Below are 23,989 nucleotides of genomic sequence, written 5' to 3' on the forward strand. Positions count from 1 at the left end.
TTATGCATATGTACCAGTTTCTTTATTAATTATTCTAATGATGGGCATTTGGGCTATTTCTAGCTTCTTGCTATTGTGAACTGTGTTTCAATAAACATAGAGCATTCATCTGTTTGTGTTGTGTCTATTCCTTTTGGGGGGGTATACATGCCCAGCAGAGATACTGCTGGGTAGTATGGTATTTTTATTGCCAGTTTTATTTCTATTGCCAGTTTTAGGTAGCAGCATAGTCACTTTCCATAATGGTGGTACATGTTTACAAGCCTAACAACAATGTATGAGAGTTCCAATCTCATTGCACCCGCTTCTTCATTTGTTTGTTTGCTGTTTTTCTAGAAGTTTTTGTTGAAAAATCACAGGTCCTGTATATACTTCAGTATAAGCCTACCCTACTATCAGCCAAGGCACCTAATTTTACCATAAAATCTGCATTAAAATGTGCTGGGAAACTCAGCTTATACACGAGCATATACGGTAATTCAAAGGATCCTGGGAATTTAGAAAGTCAGCCTTTTGATGTAAATTAACTTTTTAAAAACTGTACAGAAACATGTTTATAAATAAAAGATTCCTGCCAAAGAAAATCATTGAATCAGAGAAGCTTTAGAATTTTTAATGTAAATTGATGAATAAATAACACGGAGTAAGATATACATGGAGTAAATCAGCATTTAAACGAGACAAAATTTGTTATACTTCTGCTAAAGACAGTTCTCGGAAAAAAGTATCATTTTTCTCCAAATTATATATGTTTTTTGTGTTTTACAGAATAAATAGTGGGAAAGTAATAGATGCAGCAGTATTTTACAGTTATGCTTCTGTCATAATTATATATACACAAGTTACATAAACCATTTAGAATATGACTCCTTTATAATATCTTTAATATATTTTATTACAATATTTGTTAAAATGTTAACCTCATTGAGATTTCTCAAGTTACCCATTTTCTTAGCTCTAACTCTTGGGCTATTGAAATCCCTGAAAATGTCTGTAAGATGTTTGGGAAGATAGATGTCAGTTAGCTGCTGCTATTTAAGTATTTACTAGGAGATGTAGTACTTTTGATCTACACATGTTGTTTGGTTTTAAACTTCATTTTTGTTTCGTTTCTTGTTCAGTTTGCCCTTGTGTCAAGAAATTTATAGTATTTAATTTTCCTGCTCCCTGTGCTGATCTAACTGGCATCAGAATCCTCCACAAAACCGAATAAAAGAGCCACTTTCCAGGCCTTGCCCCACGCTCACTGACTCATCTCTTATCTGAGCTGTCGAGTCTGTATTTTTATGAAGATTCCCTTCCTTATAAAAAGTGAATCTTTTACAGTTGAGGGAATCAGTGAATTTGTTTACTGCACACACTTCAATGAGAATCACTGAGGATCTTCTAGAAATCTGCAGAAACATTTTACATAGTATTTTGAAAGACTTAGATTCTTTGAAATCCAACCATGAAACCCAGATAGATATAATATTGAAAATGACTTATCATTGCAGAAGGAAAATCTAGTATTGAGAGATCTAGAATTCAGTTTTACTGATTCATTTTTCTTCTGTTGAATCATTCAGACTCTGGGAATAACAGTACCAAGTAGAACTGAGAATAAAAGCTGTGAAATACTGTTTCATTTTCAAGATATACTTGTTAATGTTGATACTATTTAATATTCTTGACTACTATGTAGTTGGAATTTTTTTTCCTTTTTAACAATGAAGGTCCTCCACTTTTGAAGATTGAAAAATAATCAAATGATTATTACCATGTGTTATTACCAGGGTCATCCTGGACTATGGCTTCTTTATATATGTTTATATGAAATAAATGCTATAAAATTTTTGTTTTAATTTGTCTTAAATACTGTTTTCCTGTATTTGTAGAATATGCAGCTTAGTTCTTAAATAATGTGTTCAAATGTATATAGATAGCTACATTGATAGAACTTTTATTTGAAAGTGACTAAACATGAATAAATGTGGGGTTTTTGTTTTGTTTTTATTTTGGTCATATTCTTTAGCAAGTATATTAGTATAGTTTATTAAATAATCAACCATTATACCCCTCTGTCAAACTTAAATCTATATAGTGTAGACTACACCTGTGTACAATATGTTTTATTTTATTCTTACCACTTCACACCAAATACTACTACTATATTGTTGATTGATTTTTATTTTTTCTCATCCTTTGCAGTTCAGTTTCACATTGCTCACTTATATGAAACCCAGGTAAGTGTTTTGACTTACCCTACTTCAAAAATCGTTATTTATATCATGCTTTAAGTAAATTCCAAGTATGAAGTTTTAATGGCGTTCTGATCATTGCCTTTTTGTGTTTTTTGCTTATTAAATATGGCCAAGATTTTCCTGACTGAAATAGTTATATCAGAAATTAAAGCGTTTGAGATTTAATATATGCATACTCATGGTTTAAAACTGGATATTTTGTCTTTTGCTTTAATTTAGTACCCCAGAATACTTGCTGTGTACAAAATCATTTCATTGATTTGAGTTATCTGAAAGAAATGCTTAACGATTTCTCTCCTCCTTGACATGAATTAAGTAATTTTCTTTTATTTATAGATGGTTATGATAATACATTGTTTTTAAATAACTTCATTTACGTTATTTTTAAAGATTGAAATACCTCTTCTACATGCATAGCACTGTATAAAAGGCATATTAGAGTCACCTTTTGATGCTGTTACCACTACTTTTCATAGCTTTTATATTTAAAACACCTTATCAGTTTAATGTGAGAACATTTTGTTTTAGTGTATGGTGGATTTTGCTTGTTTGTATATAGAAGGTGTGGCCCATAGAAATTCCCTTTAGGAGGTGGTACTGGAAAATCAAGTAGAGTTGGTATAAGACTAAACTAAAGGTAATCCTAGTTTAAGCAGAAATGAATAGTTGAAAATTAAGAATTTCATTTTAAGGCACAAAATAAATTTGATAACAACTTTTCAGTAAAAGGAGTCGTGCTGGCTCAGTGGAATAGACAGCAGGTCTATAGTTTGAGCTCACTGTCTCTGCAGGGGATAATGATGGGCAATCTGTTTTTGTCGAGAGAACCTTTAAAACCAGTGGGGCATTTCTGTTCTGTCCCATAGGGTCTATGAATTAGAATTAACTGGTTGGCAGTGGGTGAATTTCGGGGATGGGGGTGTGTGTAACAAACTAATACACACAATTTTTGTATATGTTCATAATTTTTCATCTAATTTGATATTTTGGTCCAAGTATAGTAAGATGTCAAGTAGATACCATGCATGGTCATATTCAAGAGATACAAAATACTAGTATGTATCAATATTTATATTGGGGGTATAGTCATATAGTTTATGCTGATCATTTTCTAACCTGGTTATATACCAAAATCAACTGGGAAGCTTCACAACTCAGCAACCATGGGCAGATATAAAATAATAGCATTAAATTCCTGTCCATTACATATACATATTCTCTATATGCAGTGATTCAGAATTGATGCACACTCAGGTTTGAATACCCTCTAAATCTAGGGATTTTTATTTGCTTGGAAAAGATTCATTTGATGACATGCATTCTTTGTTTCAGTTCTTAACTGTTAAAGCTAATCCTATTTCCTGCCCATGTGGAAAATCATTTTAGGCTTCAACTAATCATTTTAGGAAACAACTAAAGAAATTAGCTTCTCCAAAGATATTTCTTCCTAAAATCTTAGATCCTCCTCTTCATATCAGGAGGTTTTTGATGCCTTCACATGAATTATTTTTAATTTCTCCCCAATTTCTCTAGTTTTTGCTGAGGACACTGCTCTGTCTCTGTCTTAAAGCAGTTTTCTCATCTTTATATATAATGAATGATTTTGTTGGATATGGAATTCTATTTGGTATTTATAGATTATTTTTTAATTTTATTTTTAATCACTTAAAAATTTTAGTTCATTGTCTTGTAGCTTTCACTGTTTCTGATAAGTTGCTTATTAGTTGTGTTTAATTATGGTGAAAATAACATGTGGACTGGAGGCCTTCTATTGATCCTTTCATTTGAGATTTGAGGAGGTTGTAAAATATAATTATCTTGATTTTTATATTTTTATAACAGTAGTCTTATGCAATATTTGTCTTTTGACTAACTTTATTCAGTATAATATATTCAAATACATCACGAAGTGTTTCACAGTTTTATCAGTATTCATTAGTGATTGTAATTATGTAATAATATTTATCCATTACTCCATAGAGGGGAATTTAGGTTGTTTCCATCTCCTTGTTACAATGCTGTGATGAACATGGGTATGAATATCTGTTCATGCTACAGCTTTTATTACTTTATGGTATATACCGAGTAAAGGGATTGCTGGATCATATGGCATTTCTTTTCATGGTTGTTTAAGGAAACGCCATATACTTTTCCAGGTGTTGTACTGTTTAATAGTCTCAACATCAGTATATGAGTGTTCTAGTCTTTCTACTCCCTCATTTGAGAATTTTAAATGCCCGTTAAATAAAATAAATGAACAGAACTCTGTCCAGCAAATTATATAATTACTAGGTAACGGAAACCTCACTTATAAGAATATAACAGAATTGAAAATAAAATCCAGTGCTTATAACAATAACTATCATTTTCAAATGAAAAATAAGATAAGCCCTCCTTGTATTTCAATTAATTTATGAGTAAGCACTTAAAGTTTTTAATTTAAATAGTCTGTTGCATTAGTGGCTACTGTTAGGTACCTAAATGAATCAAGGGACATTTCTCTGTGTAGGAAGAAATATTTCCACTAGTAGCGGAAGAATTTAATATTACTTATAACCCTGGATAAAATAATGGATCTAGACATGAACCAGTTGCTATGTATATCACAGAAGAAAGACAACCAGACATTATTAATGTCTTAATGAAAAGACATAATGCCACCTTTGAAATATTCTTTTAAAAATTCTTAGAAAAAGCGGAATTTTATCAAATCTCTTTTGCTAAGTATCAGTTACTGGGGAAAGAGCAATGTGCTACACAACCACATAGGGATATATAATCCACCTAGGAATCTGGATTGAAAGCACTCTATGGTACAAACAAACCTTTTATTTACAGAGTAAAATTTAATAGATAAACGAAGGGGGTGGTGTTGAATGAGATCCTGTAGATTTTAAGAGACAAACCATAAAACAAATTTAATTTCTGTATCTTATATGGACCCTCAGTCAAACCAACTTTTGTAAAAATTCATGTAGGAAGCAACTGGGATATTTTAATACTGATTAGAGATTTAATATCAAGTAATTATTGTTAGATTTTTAGTGGGTGAACTAATGGTAATGTGATTGTTTATCAAAAGCTCTTTTTAAGATTGATACTCTAGAACATTTGCCTGTTAAAAGGTGGCCTGGAATTTGCTTCAAAATGATGAGAGGAAGCAGGTGGTCAATACCAGATTTATTGAAGCAGAGTGTTGGATATATTAGGAGTTCTATATTTTTCTGTTTGAAATTTTTCATAATTAAATATTAAAACTGAAACATTATGGAATTATCTCTTTACCTAGACTGGGTAAGACAGGTGTTTCTGAGTAGGAGCTCTTTGGGCCAGATTTTGTTGTATGAAAATGAGCCAGTGATTGAAGCTGTTGCAGTGTGTTTTTATTCTAATGCACAGTTATTAGCAAGTGTACAGTTTTATGAGATTGAGATTATAAATGCTTTTAAGATGAAAAGGAGGGTTTTAATTTCTTGTGTTCCATTGTTATTTTACATATTTGTGCTTTCTCGCACTTTTCCTCAAGAATAAGGTAGTTAGTGGTTTATTTTGTTGTCTTCCCCCTCCCCCAGAATACCAAGATTTTGACACATTAATTAAGTTTACTATTTTCTTACTTTTTTTATGCTTTTAAATTCTATTTTTAAATGACTACTGAATTCAATCACCTGTTATTTTGTACTTTACTGTATTTACAATGAAGATGAGTACATTTTAAAAGCTCTATGAAACAAAACGTGGTTCTTTGTAATAGCCAACCAGAATAAATACAGTAATCATGTTCTTGCAAAAATGAGTAAACCTTGATGTAGAGAAAGATATTTTCAAAATGACTTAAAATTCAAAGGCAATGAAAAGAAATATTGATATAAAAAATAACTTGCATCTCAACTCCCTCACCCCGAAACACACATTCTAAGATATCCCAAACTTAGAGGAACAAAACAACTGTAATACTTAATAGAAAAAAATGGAAGAAGATAATTCAAAAGAAAGATATGTAAATAGCCCTAAAGCACACGAAAAAGTATTTCAAACCCATTGAGGAAAATTCAAATTAAGGCAAAGTGAAATGTAAATTCTTACCTCTTAAACTAGTGAAAATTAAAAGTGACTGTGGGGGTAGGGACACTTTCAGACATTGTGAGAATGCAAACTTGTGTGCCCATTTAGAGGAAAGTATTGCATTTGTCTAGCAAAACTATATTTCAACTTACCTTTTGATCCAGCAATTCTACATATAGGACTCTACCCTTAAACTATACCTCCCCAAATAAGAAAATACATATATGCAAGGATATCCAGGAATTTATCATATTTTCAAAATTCTGGAAATAACGTAAATTTACATAAAAAGGACAATAGCTGCATATACCTGAAGACAAAATGTGTGCATAAGCAAATGTGAAAAAAGCTGATGGTTCCCGGCCATCAAAAGATACAGCATCTGGGGTCTTAAATGCTTGACGATAATAAGCAGCCATCTAGCTGAGAAGCAACAAAGCCCACATGGAAGAAGCACACCAGCCTGTGTGATCATGAAGTATCGATGGGTTAAGGTATCAGGCATCTAAGACTCAGATCCAAATCATATCAATGTGAATTGGGGGCGTGGGGAGACAAGGAGTGGAGACCCAAAGCCCTTCTGTAGATAAGTGGACATCCCCTCAGAAGGGTCACAAGGAAGAGATAAGCCATGACAGGGTGCAGTATAGCAACGATGAAACACACAGCTTTCCTCGAGATCTTTTTTTCCCTCAATCATTTTATTGGGGGCTCGTGCAAATCTTGTGACAATCTATGTATACATCTATGTATCAAGCACATTTGTACATTTGTTGCCATCATCATTCTCAAAACATTTGCTTTCTTCTTGAGACCTTGGTATCAGCTCCTCGTTTTTAAAAAATCATTTTATTAGGTGCTCATACAACTGTCACAATCCATACATACATCAGTTGTGTAAAGCACATTTGTACATCCGTTCCCTCATCATTCTCACAACATTTGCTCTCTACCCAAGTCCCTGGCTTCAGCTTCTCATTTTTCCCCTCCCTCCCCACTCCCCCTTCCCTCATGAACCCTTAATAACTTATAAATTATTATTTTGTCATATCTTGCTCCGTCCCATGTCTCCCTCTAATGCTTCCTTCCCCCACTGTCATGACCTCAATTCTACCTTACACATCATATTAGACCAGAACATGTACACTGCTACAGATAAGAGCCCACAACACAGGGAATCCAGGATAGATAAGCCCTCAGGGCCAACAATGAGAATAAAGATACCAGGAGGATAAGGGGAAAAGGATGGGAGAAAGGAGGGATCAATCACAGGAATCAATATATAACTCCCTCCCAGGGGTATGAACAACAGAAAAGTCGGTGAAGGGTGACAGAGGACAATGTAAGATATGAAAATAATAATCTATAACTTATCAAGGGTTCATGGGACATAGAGGAGGGGGGAAATGAGAGAAGAAAATAAGGGCTCAAGTCAAAAGAAAATGCTTTGAAAACTATGATGGCAACATATGTACAGATGTGCTTGACACAGTAGATGAATGTATGGATCGTAGTAAGATATGTAAGAACCCTGATAAAAGTATTTAATTTTAAAAATGTCCAGAAAATAATAAAAACAAACTCTGCAATGCCGTATGATATATTGTGCAGGTATTGAAAAGAATGAGAAAGATCTTTTTGAATTTAGAGTGAGTCTTGGTTTATCAAGCTTCCCACACAATCTGTTGTCTACCAGGGCTTCCCAAGGCCAGCTTTCTAAGAGGTTTGGCTGACTGGGTTGACTCAGGGGCCAGCAAAAAAAATATCAGTTGTATTGTGCCCCTGGTCAGTGGTTTTGTTAGACACCAGGTCCACTAGAGAAACAAATTCATTGACACTCATGTATGTATAAGAGAGAGCTTTTATATCAAACAGCAATTGTATATTGAGAAAACATCCCAGCCCAGTCCAGATTAAGTCCATATGTCTGATATTCGCCCATATGTCCTATACTAGTCCATGAATTCTTCTTCAAACTCACTGAGCATATGCAATGGTTCCAAATGCAGGAAGATCACAGACTGGTGGGTAAAAAGTCTTGTAGATCCGATGGCAGTGGAAGCATCTCAGTGCTATTGTGGGTCTCCATGTTGCCCCTCCAGCTCTTATTCCCATGAATTATATGTTATTCTTCTTAGTGGAACTTCTCTGGTAGTTGCTAAGGAGGTTTCTCCATGCTTATTATCTGGTGGCCATATTGCTTTGTTTGACCTTTTTGAAGGTTCCTCCAACTGAGACTACGACCAGTGGATTACTGAGGGAGCTTGTCTGCAGGCATACATTCATAACAGAAATGCGTAAAAATATATGTGTTCACAAACACATATGAATATGAATAAACCCATGCCTGTGTGAACCGGAGTAGCAGTACTTTTTTACTTAGTTCATTATATCCCAAAGGGACCCTGGTGGCCTAGCAGTTATGCATTGGCTGTTAACTGCAAGATCATCAGTTCGGTTTAAACCACCAGTTGCTCTGAGGTACAAAAACAGGGCTTTCTATTCTAGCACGGAGATAACAGTCTTGGGATCTCACATTGGCAGCCCTACCCTGTCCTATAGGGTTGGCAGTGAAGGGTTTTTATCTTGTTTTGCTTTGTTTTTAATATACCCCAAGATTGAGATTGTAGCTAGCATATTTCTATACCTAATTGTATGAAGTAAGTTCTCTTCCATCAGGACATAAATCATGCTCTTTTCCCTATTCCAACAGTGCTTGTTATATTCACCTTCTTAGGTTTGCCAATCTGATGGACATAAATCAGTATCTCATTTAAACTGACATTTTCCTTGATTTCTAGAACTGTAACTTAAAATTAAGAGATTGCTTTTTTTAAAAAAAACCTTTTAAAAAGTGTTTTTTCTTTTTTTTTAAAACATTTTATTAGGGGCTCATACAACTCTTATCACAATCCATACATATACGTACATCAATTGTACAAAGCACATCCGCACATTCCCTGCCCCAATCATTCATTGTCAAAGCATTTGCTCTCCACTTAAGCCCTTTGCATCAGGTCCTCTTTTTTTTCCCCCTCCTTCCCCGCTCCCCCCTCCCTCATGAGCCCTTGATAATTTATAGATTGTTATTTTAATGGCACTTTATCCACGTCATACAATTCAATAATTCAGTTATATCAAAAAGAATTGTCAAATTATCTCCACAATTAACTCAAGAACATTTTCTTGTACTTATTGTGATTCATGTAAGTTTTTTAATTGTGGCAAGAATGTACACCACAAAACATTCTCCAATTCAACAACTTCTGCATGTATAATTCAGTGTGATTGTGTGTTGTATAACTATTGCATGTATTATTGATATCCTTTTCCGACTTATTCCCCACCATTAATATAAACTCAGTGCCCTTTAAGCAACAACTCTTCCTTCTCCATCCTTGGTAACCACTAGCCTTGAATGTTACTTTTATAGATGCAGAAACCAGTGTTAAACATTCAGTAGTGGACTTTTTTTTCTTCAATTTTTCTCAATTGTACTTAATCACAATATTCTATAAATTTAACATCTGACCTAGTTCTTTGAAATTATTTGCTTTTTAGTTTTTAGTTGTTATTATTGTTACATCAGTGCATCATCAGCACAATGTTAGAAATAAGTGTGTTTATAATAATTAAAAATTATATTGTGTTTGTGTGTGTGTGCATGTGTGTTTTAAATCTCTCTTTTCCTTTTGTCCTACAGAGGAAGTATCATTCTGCAAAGGAAGCATATGAGCAACTTTTGCAAAAAGAAAATCTTTCTGCGCAAGTGAAAGCAGCTGTTTTACAACAGTTGGGTAAGTAGCATACATTGACTTTATTGTAAGTGCTTCTCTTTATGTTCTTTACATGGCAGGAGTTGCAAATATGTGGCAAATATATATTCTGCTTCTACTTTTTTCACCTCTTTGCCCAGAGTTGATAGAAGTAATTTGAACACATTTCCCCACTCTGCATGAATCATCTCACAGGCTGCCTCAATACAATTCTTGAGTTGCCTTCGAGTTGATTACACCTTAAAGCAACCACTTGTGTATCAGAGGAGACCTTTCCTCCTTAGGTTTTTAAGGGTTGATGTGGCAGAAGTAGATTTCCGGGCCTTTTCTTTTGATGTTCCTCTGCGTGAACTTGAACCTATAACCTTTTGTTTACCAACTGAACATCCACATGGAATTAATTAATCAGGAACTACCTCATTGTCATTAGTTCTTTCCAACTCTCAAAAATATTTACTAGTACTTTGTCCATGGCAAAAGGGATTGAATAATTATTTTGTGCGTAGTATATATTCTGAGCACTCTGTGAAGTTAATTGATTAGATGAAAGTCTCTTTATGGTTACTGAGCTTGCTTAAATAGCTTTACTGATATTAATGAATATTAGCAACATTTACACACCCACCCACCCAAATTAGAATCTTATAAGAGCTCAGTTCCATTCCCGTGTTCTAGATGAGTAAAGTCCAGCCATTTGGAGAAAATTGTGTTGTTTGTCATACAGGAGATAGTGAAGGCACTTCCCAACAGTTTATTTAATGAGTCATGTTTCTTGTTTGGATTTGTTGTTTGCTTTTTTTTCTTTCAGTTTTTACTTACTTTGAAATGTGGCCAAATAATTTATCTTACATAATAGGAATGCTTTTATAATGGGATTTTTTTTTAAAAAGATCTGATTCCAACTTAGATTTTGTCATTTCCCTTCATGATATATATGTCATAAGGTTAGTATCAAATTAACATAGCGTATATACTCTAGTATAAGCTGACCCGAATATCATCCTAGGCACACCTAATTTTACCAAAAATTGCGTTTAAAATGTGCTGGAAAACTTGGCTTATACACGAATATACGATACATTACATTCATGTAAAGCTTTAGTTTTTTAATTTACTCGTGTTAGAATTTTACTTGAAGTATCCATATTTTGTAAACCATGGAAGTGTTTAAGTATTTGTTGTAAATGAAGAACTATAGTCCTTGAGGAGTATGAATTTGTGACTTTTAATTAAAGCAACATTTTTAGTAGAGGTAAAGAGGGATTTGTGTTGATTCTTGTGTACAGGGTGCTTCCTTTTGAATGAGGACAACGTACCCCTTAAGCTAATTGTTGAATGCCACCTTTTTTCTTCACATTATTTGTAAATGTTCCATTTTTACATATTTTGACTTCACTACAGACTGTAATTAACCAAAAATACATCCATCTTTTAAAAGAAATGGATTAAAGTAATTTGGGGTTTAGGTGTGTCTTTGTCTTATTTGACTATAGCTCACCATATTTCCGCATATACAAGGAAAAATTTAATTTTTTCCAAAGAAAAATACTTCCGCTAATTGTGCCCAGTTTATTCCTGCACATAGAATCTTCCTACTTCTGAGTGCTACTTAACAGCTGGTTTTAAAACCAGTTACTTTAGGTCCTGCTCTTAGTAATAGCAAGAGAAATAAAGGAGGAGCATGAAAGATGAATAAATGTGTGGTTGACTAACAGTTATAAGTATACAGCTCACTTTTATGCCACACTTACTATAATAAATGTCAGAAAAATATGCGTCTATTGTTTAATAAATACTGTAAGCTGTACACAAAAACACAGCTAATTATATACACTAGCATTGATCCACAGCTGAATTGTGATTCATTGGCAAATTAAACCCAGATTATTTCACTGTGGCTTAAGGTTTAAAATGTGAGGAAGATACAGGATCTTTTTCTACTAAGTGGTATTTGAACATCATTCACAGGCTCAACAAAATTGTCAACTTATAATTAGCCTGAAGCAGATCCTAATTCTGGCATTTCCTTGGAAGGTGATTCTAATCAAACAATTAATTCACTCATATTTTGATGTTAGCTGGTATTGATAATTTCAAATGCCTTATGCAGCCCTACACCTACAGCCTGTGGACCTGCCTCTGGTTTAGTATATACTCTATAATCTTTTGATTGATTATATAACCATCTTGTGTTATATTTATTAAATGAGCATTTGTAGTGCAGATAAGTGCCAGTCCATTGAATTGTTCCATTTGAATATACTTTTACTGACTGAAGCATTTATTTTTGTCATAGACGGTATTGTGAATGTATGTTTTAATCTGGGCTGTAACGGATTTATAGCCTCATATTTACTTTGAAAATAAACATTGAGATTTGATAGACTGCCTTGGAAAATCCTAGAATGCACATAATTTTTTACTTGGAACTGTACATAAGATTTAATGTCTTTAGCTTATTGGTTTCATCATTTAGAAAATTATTTCAGATACAAAATTTAGCAAAGAAAAATGGGATCTATGTTTAATTTACTAAATGTCAAGCTAGTGCTTAATTATTTTAGTTTTTCTTGAATAAGAGAGCCTTTGATAGCATTGACTGTACTTGTGAGAAACAGACTTTCTTATGGCCTAGACCAGTAATTTAAATATTGTGAATATGTAATTTGAACTAAATAAGTAAGTTGTCTGCAAAGAGTATTTTAATCTGATTTTCTTATGGGATTTCTTAGATATAAAGGAACAATTAAATCATAGGTAAATTTTTTTAATCTTTTATTATAGGTTGGATGCATCATACTGTGGATCTCCTAGGAGATAAAGCCACAAAGGAAAGCTATGCTATTCAATATCTCCAAAAGTCATTGGAAGCAGATCCTAATTCTGGCCAGTCCTGGTATTTCCTTGGAAGGTGATTCTAATCAAACACTTAAAATCTGTGTTTATCAATTAAATATTTAAACTCCTATCCTGATTTCTAATATTTTCTCTGTATGTTATTTAGGAGAACAAGAGTTTCACATTCTACCTGATAACTACCAGTGATTTAAATTGGAACCTTCCTAATGTTTAATGTTGATCAGTCACACACACACACACACACACACACACTTTGGAATACCTAGAATGGATGTATTTGAATAATAGCCTACTGCTACTTGATACCAACTCATAGGGTTTCTGAGGCTGCAAAACTTCATAGTAGCAGAATGCCTCCTCTTTCTCCTGTGGAGCTGGTTGGTGGGTTTGAACCACTGGCCTTGTGGTGAGCAGTCCAACACTTAACCCAGCAGTGTCATCTAACCATGAGACCATGTATATATTTTTCTTCCCTTTATTAGGAAGGAGTAAAACATGTAGTGAAAATTAATTCCTGTATGTCTATTGTATTGGCTCTTCTCCATGCTTTGAATGCTTGTTATAAATGAGGGTAAGTAAAAAGTATTGCTACTAGGATTCCGGTCCATACGTGCATGGTATATTCCAAACAAAAGGTGTCTACCATTAGTGGATGGCTGTTGACAAGTTCTCTCAGTAATACTCTTAGTTTCATTAAATGCAGTGCCATCAAGGCAATTCCATAGTGACCTTATATAAGGGTTCTGAGATTGTACATCTTTATGAGAGCAAGCAGCCTCATAAAGATAAATACTCTGCAGAGAGACTGTTGGTGGGTTTGAATCGCTGACCTTGGAATTAGAAGCCCAACGCCTTACCCACAGTGATATCAGAGCTCTTTTAGAGTCGTAAAAAAAAAAATAGTCCAATTGAAACAGTAATTTCCAAGAGCATCTGCTGAGACACTTAATTTAAAGCAAAGAGTTCAGCTCAAAGAATTATGGCAACTGTTTTGTTTGGCATTCAAGTGGGTAATCTTAATAAAGTTTCACAAAGGATACAGGAAAATCCCAGGGGGTTATTAAGAAGTTTTAAGATACTGAAACCTGCGTTGGTGAGGAAAGGAAGAGGAATACTGCACTGAACTATTTTCCCATCAGGATCATGCATCTGCTCATTTTTTGTTGGTAGCAAGTACTCTTATGTAGTAACTTTATTGGGAAACATTACCCTATCTACCTAACAGCTCTCATCTTACGCCTTCATATTTCTTTTGGTTCTTTTAATAATAGTCAAATGAATACAGTTTGAGTGCCTCAAGGCTGCAAAAACTTCCATTTTGACATGGCGTAAATTGAAGAGTACAGAATTCTTTAACTCACGCAAGACTATAGAGATGGAAACAGCTCCTTCGAAGTGTATAGACCTAGATAGAGGATATGTATGTCAAGAAGCATTCACACTTGGATATTTTTAAGAAATATATCTATTCTATTTATAATAATACTTTTTTTACTTAGCCTCATATTTACTGAATATTTAATCTGATCAGAATTTTGTTTGTGGTTTTTTTTTTAACTGATTCATTTTGATTGGAAGGTGATTTGGTACCTCATAGACCATTTCACAATGTCTGAAAACAATTTTGGATGTCAACTGATAAGAATGCCATTGGCATTAGTGTTTGTACAAGGCATGCTGCAAAATATGGTCCAACTCCCCACAACAAAGAATTACCCAGTTTAAAGTATCAATAGATTTACTATGTATCTTAAAGGCTTCAGTTTTTTGTTTTGTTTTTTTAAGCCGTTCTATTTTGTTAACTTTTCTTTTTGCTTAGGAATTTTATTTTGAGTAAATTTGCCATGTATTCACATTTTAGTTTTTGATACAATATCGTATTTCATTAAAATTAGGAAAATATTTTTAAAAATAGGAAATATATGTGTGTGTGAAAGAATAATAATAAAATGTTTCTGTTTTTAAAAATATTTGATGATTCAGTGACAATGGACAAGAAGATTCAACTGCAAAGGTGCCTATTTTTGGCAAGGATTTCTATAAATCGTTCCCTAGGAATTTGTACCAGGAGTAGTTTTCCTATTTGACCCCTGTCTTTAACTTTCTTCCCTTCTAGTCTATTCTACATATTGGTAACAGCTTTCATCCAAGGCTTGGAACAGGTTCATTTTGGTTCTACCCCTTACTGGGAATTTGTATTTCCATCTCAGAGACATTGAATTTCAAAATCAATATTTTAACAGGATCCTCAGTGTGATTCTTATATATACATATGAGTCATATATAATGTATGGGTGTGGATGTGTAGGATCAGGATGGATATAGCAACTGGGGAGTAATGATAAACTTTGGATTTGGAGTTTGAAATGTAAATTTTCAGCACTGGGTTGACCCTGAGTCAACTGGTTTTGAAACCCTGCTTTCATCTTGCCATTCTTCTTAAAACAAGAAACTTCAGGTCAATCAGGCACAATTTAAAATTCTTTTTATTCCATGTCGTTTTGCATACACTAGTTTTCATGTTTTTCCATGCTATTTGAAATAGCTATATCAATTTTTTTCTGCTGTCAGTCACCAGAAATCTAAAATAAGTAAATTACAACACAAATGTGAATTTAATTGAAAACCCTATGTCTGTGTATGTTTTATTCTTTAATTAAAATAGGGCCCCTGTTGGTGCAGTGGGTTAAGCATTGATATGCTAATCATAAGGCCTGTAGTTTAAGCCCACCAGCCCTATGCAGGAGAAACACCAGGCAACTCTGCTATCAAAGTTTTATGGTCTTGAAAGCCCTATGAAACAGTTCTGTTCTGTCCTGTTGAGTTTATATGAGTCAGAATTGGATTGATGGCAGTGGGTTTTCCTTCGTACTATGGAAACACATATAACAGCATACAATTTCTACATGCCCAATTCTATGACATCTAAAGTTATGCAAGTATTCTCACTATCCTTTTCCAAATCATTCCACTACCAATGTGTGTGTTGGAGTTTGGAGTGGACCATATACTGGTGTGCTGGAAAATGGGAATCACTGATTAAAATTATATACATATGTGCATGATCAGTTCCTTTCCTTTTACACTTCCCTTTTTGCCTTTCCTAAAGCTTTACGTACCGAACAGTCTCTTTATGCCCTAAATTCTAAGGCCATATATTGGTTGTGGTAACCATTTGATATTTTAGCTTTTATAATATCTCTAATCCTTAATTAAATTATAAACTCATTGAGGATAGAAGTGGTGTTCTTATTAAATCTTTTTCCCTTAGCACTAAGAAGATAATTTCTGAATTTATAAGTTCAGCTATTTTTCTGCATCTCTGTCAGGTACAGTTGAATTAAGAAAATGGCAGATACTTAATACTTAGTCCATCTTTCTACCTTCCCCCCCCCCAAAAAACCAGACTTCACTGCCAACATCAATTCCTACTTAACAGTAACCCTGTGGGCTGGGGTAGAACTCCCCCTGTGGGATTCTGCGACTGTAACACTTAAAGACATGGCTTTTTAAAACAATTTTTGTTAGCACTTCATCCACATATCATGAGACTGTACCTCTTTGCAGAAGTAGAAAACCTTATCTTTCTCCCTAAAAGTGGTTTTGAACTGCAGACTTTGTGGTTAGCAACCCAGTGTGTAACCCACTAGGCTGTCAGTGCTCCTTGCTACCTTTACTACTCATGAAATATTGAACTTTTCCTGTATTATATTTTCTTAGAGGTTAATTTGATATTTAACTATGTTTTTATGAATTAAGGATTATTGCTTTTAGTGTTACTTAGTTAGGAAATAAGAATAGACATCTGCTTCAGGAAATTTTAACCAACTGTATTAGTACTGCTACCGCAAAATAAATGACAAGCTTTCAGAATACTGGCGACTGAGTGTCCAAGATCAGGGTGCCTTCCATGCTGATATCTCCTGAAATTTTGATGGAGAATCTGAGCTAGTCCTTCTCCTAACTTCTAATAGCTCCAGACAATAGTGTGCAGCTGCAGTTGCTTCCTTCCTTGCTCTGATTATCTGCCCCTCTTTTATAAGGACATTGGTCATCCAAGCTCTCTGGTGGCACTGTTGAGTAAGTGTTGGACTGCTAACTGCAAAGTCAGCAATTCAAACCCACCACCTGCTCCACAGAACAAAAGGGAGACTTTCTGTTCCCATAAAGGTTTATTAAGCTTCAGAAACTCTATATAGGGTCTCTGTGAGTAATAATAACCTTGATACAGTGAGTTCTCTACTTTAGGACCTCATGTTAACCTAACTTATAACATCTTTAAAGATCCTATTTCTAAAGAAGTTCACAAGTATGAGATCCAGACCTCAGTATATCTTTTAGGACACAATTCAATCTCTAACACTAACATATACAGGGAGTTCAAAAGTTTGTGGAAAATTATATTAAAATTTCATCTTTCCATGAACTTTTTGGAACTCCCACTTATATAGTGTTTCCAGTCGATGTTCTTTATGTATGAGAAAAGACATTAACCTATTAAAGTGATGTGCTTTTGCAACTCAATGTTATAAAATTCAAGTGATGTGGGCTATAATTATTTTCTTAGGGTTTATTTCATTAATGCGGCATGTTGTAGCAACTAAAAGACTAATATAGTTTACTAAATGGATAATTTTTCTTAATATAATAAATTGGAGAAAAACATGTTTGGGTCGGCAAAAACTAGGAAAACTCCAGTAAGATAGACTGACACGATTGTCTGTCTCAACAATGAGCTCAGATATATCAAAGATCAAGGCAATAGCATAGGGCTAGGCGGCATTCATTCTGTTGTACATATAAACATCAATCTGAGCCAACGTGAATGCAACTAACAACAAAATTATGTGTATTATAATTAATAGGCAGTTATACTTGCAAGCTCACACACATATATCAGCTTAATAGTTTGTTTTTTGTGGTATTATATGTAATCTATCCTTTCAGCAAATACAGTTCATTTCAGTACTAATGGAACTTTTTTTTTATTTTTCTTTCACACACCCCTCTCCCCTCCCTTCCCCCCACTCTTCCCCTCAGGTGCTATTCAAGTATTGGGAAAGTTCAGGATGCCTTTATATCTTATAGGCAGTCTATTGATAAATCTGAAGCAAGTGCAGATACATGGTGTTCAATAGGGTAAGACTTTGTATAAAAATAATGATGTTATGATTGCTACTCAGATGATTTTATCACATGCAATGTTCTTTGTTATTTAAAACCTAAAACAGCAGTTCTTTTTAGTGAGCTTGTTTTTCCTTTATTTCTTTTTCCAGAGTGCTCTATCAGCAGCAAAATCAACCTATGGATGCTTTACAGGCATATATATGTGCTGTACAATTGGACCATGGCCATGCTGCAGCCTGGATGGACCTTGGCACTCTCTATGAATCCTGCAACCAACCTCAGGATGCTATTAAATGCTATTTAAATGCAACACGAAGCAAAAATTGTAGTAATACCTCTGCACTTGCAGCACGAATTAAGTATTTACAGGTAAAGTTTTAAAATACAAGTGTTTTACAATCACATTTCCTTATGGCATTCAGGCAGGAAAGGAGGGTGGCTGGCTAGCAAGTTTGTTTAGTTGTGTTTTGATGTCTATAATTTGTTTCCATATTTTGTAAACATACCATAGCTTGTAATAGTCTTTTAATTTTCATTTTAATTAAGATATTCAGTATTTTAAAGATGCTGTTTTGCACATTTACTCTGATGCATATTAATTTACATATTTTTTTCTATGTACTGTCTACATTTTTAAGTTGTCATAGCATTTTTAGAGAAAAAAACACAAACACTGTCTTTCACTCTTGCTTGAAGTTTCATGAGAAGACAGCTATGAGAACTCTGAAAACAGAGCTCAGCTTTGTTCTAATTCTCACAAAGGTTTATATTCTGGTTACCCTTTTTATACTAGTGTCTTTCTAAAACCCCAAATTAAGACTCTTTTCTTTTAAACGCAATTAGCAAGATTTAGTGGACTTGCTCTTACTCAAATAGGCTTGTGTTAAATTTGCTTTTTACATAATTTTTCCTAGGCTCAGTTGTGTAACCTTCCACAAGCTAGTCTACAGAATAAAACTAAATTACTTCCTAGTATTGAGGAGGCATGGAGCCTACCAATCCCCGCAGAGCTTACCTCCAGGCAGGGTGCCATGAACACAGCACAGCAGGTGAGAAGTTGGGTTATGTTCTGCAGGTGCCCAGCTTTAAGGGTTCTTTTCAATCTGTAGTGGTCAAGCTTATTTTACTAAGCACAGGAGGCTTTTATTAATGAAAAAGCCTATTGATGTGATTACAAAGGGATTCTAGATCAAAATAAATCTCCCTCTGATGTGGGAAGAAATTTTGGGGTACCAACTTAGAACCTTTGTGGATTTTCATGATTTTGAAAGAGATTTCATTAAAGTAAAATGCTATAGTGGTTTATTTAATTTTAAAAGCAAGTTTTTCCAAGGAAGGTACACATTCCTCCATTTATGATTCATTTGAGTTTGATTTTCTATGATTATAATCAGCAATGTCCACATAGCTTTGTAAAGTTTGCAGCTTGTAAAGTTTTATAATTTGAAGGAATGAGTTAAGAATATATAGAACCCTATTTTTGTCTTCCTTCTGTGATTCTTAGGCATGTAAACCTCATCATCCAAATACTGAACCTGTATTAGGCCTCAGTCAAACACCAATTTCACAGCAATCCTTGCCACCACACATGATTCCTTCTAGCCAAGTAGATGACCTGTCCAGTCCTGCCAAGAGGAAAAGAACATCTAGTCCAACCAAGGTATATATTCTAGAGAAATAGAACATCCCAATCAAAAAAATAAAGCTTCAACTGCCCTGCGATGGTGCAGTTTGAACATCTCCTATCCTTTATTTTAAATCTGTGGACATCAGAGAATGAAAGGTTTGAATTTTTCCATCCAGAACTCTTAGCATCATATTAAATATAGAATGTAGAGCTAAATTTGCATCCATCCAATCATTTTATTCATCTCCCTGCTGCTAAGATCTCAATACACTTTTCATTATCACTTTCTCCTGACATTGAAATAAATTGAATGTTTGATCTAGTGGATAGTGTGGTATTTAGGTTAGCTATTTGGGCCATAGTTTAGGGGTGGGCCTTTTTGGGTGGCTTATTTAAAAAATCAGTATTTTTTTAAGTTTGCAATTTCCAAGTTTATATGCATGTTAAGTTATTAAATTATTTTAAAATAATTTAATGTTATATGACATCCTTTTTATATGTAAATACTTCAATTTATAGTTATTTGACCACCACCGGTCATTGTTATCTCTTTATACTTAAATCTTCCTTAATTTTTTAAAATTAATTTTCCTCAGAATACTTCCGATAATTGGAGTAGTGGCCATGCTGTGTCACATCCTCCAGTACAGCAACAAGCTCATTCATGGTGTTTGACACCACAGAAATTACAGGTATGTATTTATGCTATGCTATTGACAGTTTTTCAATTATAAAGGAGTAGAGATAATAGTATTTAACTTCTTTTAAGTTGAATGGCAAATCAATTAGCATCCACATAATTAAACTGAGTCCACATTTATCAGATCAATACAGATAGTATGTTTTACTTTGTTTTTAAAAGCATTTAATATGTTAATGGTTCAAAATTTTAAGATTATGGACACTGGGTATATAGGGGTTAGTTCCCATTTGCTTTCTGACCTAAGCGTCTCAGTTTTACTCCTAACAGACTGTTTGTTAGTGTCTCAGGGATCTTTCCAGAGACACTTGGTACATTTATAAGCAAACACGCACCCTACTTCTCTCAATTATTTTTCTGTCTTTCCACCCAGATCGTAGAATGCTGTATTGTTAGCAATTTGTATTACAGACCTTTTCACATCATTATATCCAGAGTTCCTTATTCTTTTGTGGCTATGTCATATTTCTTTATGTATGCACTATGCTTTTATTTAATTTTTAATGTTGGTCAGTCAGGTTTTTCCCCAAGTCTTTCCTAATTCAAACAGTGCTGCTTTGAACATACTTGTCATAATACAATTTTAAGCTTTAAGACTTTCTATGTAAAAATTATTTTATTAATGAGTAAAATTTCATGCTCCTTTATCTCAAAGATCCCATTATCATAAACTTTTTCTGATGAATGTTTAGTTTTTTTCTTAGTTAGAATTCTTAAAGCCCTTCATTTTGGGGCTGATTTCTCTTGGTTAGGAATTCATATTTTTGACAAGACTAAGGTTCTGAGTTTATTTAAGTTATTTCCAGGAAAAGGTTACTTAGAGTCGAAAACTTGTTTCTTATATATCTTTGACTATATTCTCCTTTTTTCTTCTAGCACTTGGAACAGCTCCGTGCAAATAGAAATAATTTAAATCCAGCTCAGAAAATGATGCTGGAACAGCTGGAAAGTCAGTTTGTCTTAATGCAGCAACACCAAGTGTGTATAGCATTGTTTTCCCTTAAATTTGTTAGGAATTTGAATATTTTTATTGAGTGTAACATCATATTAGAGTATGTCCATGCCCAGTTCTTTTTACCTGTACTTGGTGGAATGTAGTGATTTTTATGGAAAAAGGCTATAAATTTAATGTTGAATTTAGCACTTGGTATTTTATTATTGTGTGCTATTTCAAGTGTATTCCAACAGTTTATTTCTATAATTTAGAACTTAAAGATGTTCCAAACCAAGGCTGAGTTTTTGTGGTTGTTTTAGCACAAGTGTAGCAGCGTGAACTCTTGAGATCCCATTTTGTGGTCAGAAAAAAAGACATAACTTCTTGATTTCTGTTTTCATTTTTTTCCCAGCTACTTTGATTTATCACTATTCAAGCAGCATTTCTTTAAACTGAAACAGAGTTCTTCCTTTTCCCTAGAAGTTTATCTGAAAATGAACACACAGATTTTCTTGGTTTTGATGTATTTTCAACCTAGCGTAATGAAATATTTAGGCCAAAATCAGAAATATCTTGATATGTCTTATTTTATTTATCTTACCTGTGACCCACACAAGCAGCATTTACTTTTCATTTGTTTTTAATAGATGAGACAAACAGGACTTGCACAGGTACGAGCTACTGGAATTCCTAATGGGCCAACAGCTGACTCATCACTGCCTACAAACGCTGTCTCTGGTCAGCAGCCACAGCTTGCTTTGAACAGAATGCCTAGTGTATCTCAACCTGGAGTCCGCCCTGCCTGCCCTGGGCAGCCTTTGGCCAATGGACCCTTTTCTGCAGGCCATGTTCCCTGTAGTACATCTAGAACACTGGGGAGTACAGACACTATATTGATAGGCAATAATCACATAACAGGAAGTGGAAGTAATGGAAATGTGCCTTACCTGCAGCGAAACGCACTCACTCTACCTCATAACCGCACAAACCTGACCAGCAGCGCAGAGGAGCCGTGGAAAAACCAACTATCTAACTCCACTCAGGTAATAGGCTAGCTGCTTTGTTGGCTTGACCCGTTTAGGTTGTTTTGACTTGGTTTCGTGTATTTTGAAATAAATAAATGTTTGCGGAATTGTTGTTTTTTTACAAGTTTATAGTATAATGTTGTTACTACATTGTTAGTCGTGTGTGTGTATGTGTTTCCACTGTCAAATTTACACAGAAAAGAATTATAACATTCCCCCAAACCACCTGTTAAATTATGATGGCACAATAAGCACATTTATTTATTATTTAATTCCTTTCTGCATATGTTGCCTCTAAGGTTATTTAACATCTACATTAACAGCTTTCAGTACTGTTGTATACATACTTGTACAAATATTTTTCTTAATTAGTAATGGAAACTAGATCATTTTCTATATAGTACAACCACCTATACACAAACCAAACTTACTGCCATTGAGTCCATTCTGACTCACAGCAACTGTATACAAAGTAGTACTTGCTGTGTGGGTTTCCAAGACTATAAATCTTTATCAGAGTTGAAAGTTAGTGCTATTAAACTACCAGATTTGCGGTTAGCAGCCGAATGTGTAACCTTCTACACCACTAGGGCTTCTAGGTCTATCCTGGGTGTTACTCATTTGAACAGAAAGAAAAGACCATTAGAGAAAAGGCACCTTAAGTGACTGGAAGCGTGGCGTTGGTGAAAAGTACTTGAAGGGTCTATCTAGCACAGTGGTGCTCAACCTTCCTAATGCTGTGATCCTGTAACAGTTTCTCATGTTGTGCTGACCACCCAACCATACAATTCTTGCTACTTCATAACTGTAATTTTGCTACTGTTATGGATTGGGTGACCCCTGTGAAAGGATCGTTCAACCCCCTAAAGGGGTCACGACCCATATTTGAGAACCATTGGTAGGTCACATAACCAAAATATTCTATAGTCTCTAGAAATGAGGGAATTTGGAAGGGGGAGAGAACCAGTAAGTTGTTTCTTCAGTACATATTATTAAAGATGAGAGGTTTAAATATTGAAGCTGAGGAGCCTAATTTATCTTGAAGACAAAGTGGAACCACGAAAGGTTTTGAAAGAGAAAGGGATTTCATAAATATTTTTTCAACAATAATACACTGTATTTTCTTCAATTGTTGCAAAAGTACATTTAACATTTAAGTTTATACTTCAGGATATGTGAATGTTTTGCTTTTCTCTTTAATAACATTGTATACTGGATCAACAATGCATGCTACACTCCTAAGAAAACTCTTACTTTCCAATGATTGCTCACATCTGATTACAAAATGGAGGATAATGCCAGAATATCTGTAGATTATCAGACTGTTTTAAAGATTCCTCTGGATAGCCTTAGATCTATCCATTCTTTTAGTTTGTAGCACAGCTTATCCATTCTTTTAGTTTGTAGCTTTTACACTACCCTGGGACTTTAATTAAAAAGACGTTATCAGTACTGTTGTACACATACTTGTTCGAATATTTTTCTTAATTAGTAATGGAAACTCAATCATTGAACTTTAAAACCACCTTTTAACTTTTGATGTTTGGGGCATGGCAGATTATAGATTTGTGTTACTTTACATTACACATTGAAAGGGCACATTGAGGTCTTGTTTTTGGTGGCAAAGCCATCT

General features: G+C 34.2%; 1 protein-coding gene across 6 annotated transcripts in view; it reads left to right on the forward strand.

Moving 5' to 3' along the window:
• The window catches only part of KDM6A (lysine demethylase 6A), a 182,531-nt gene that overhangs the window by 125,027 nt on the left and 33,515 nt on the right, over positions 1–23,989 (forward strand). For 2 of the 6 annotated variants that reach the window (XM_075539642.1, XM_075539646.1), the window contains 10 exons: positions 2,191–2,225; positions 10,012–10,105; positions 12,869–12,995; positions 17,984–18,082; positions 18,220–18,439; positions 18,985–19,119; positions 19,575–19,730; positions 20,294–20,389; positions 21,274–21,375; positions 21,979–22,374. In XM_075539642.1, the coding sequence (XP_075395757.1) occupies positions 2,191–2,225; positions 10,012–10,105; positions 12,869–12,995; positions 17,984–18,082; positions 18,220–18,439; positions 18,985–19,119; positions 19,575–19,730; positions 20,294–20,389; positions 21,274–21,375; positions 21,979–22,374 (1,460 nt within the window). The remainder of the gene's footprint in view (positions 1–2,190; positions 2,226–10,011; positions 10,106–12,868; positions 12,996–17,983; positions 18,083–18,219; positions 18,440–18,984; positions 19,120–19,574; positions 19,731–20,293; positions 20,390–21,273; positions 21,376–21,978; positions 22,375–23,989) is intronic. The other 4 variants (XM_075539643.1, XM_075539645.1, XM_075539644.1 and 1 more) reach the window with 4 other exon arrangements.

This window comes from Tenrec ecaudatus, chromosome X (assembly GCF_050624435.1).
Source record: "Tenrec ecaudatus isolate mTenEca1 chromosome X, mTenEca1.hap1, whole genome shotgun sequence".
NCBI classification, from domain to species: Eukaryota; Metazoa; Chordata; class Mammalia; order Afrosoricida; family Tenrecidae; genus Tenrec; species Tenrec ecaudatus.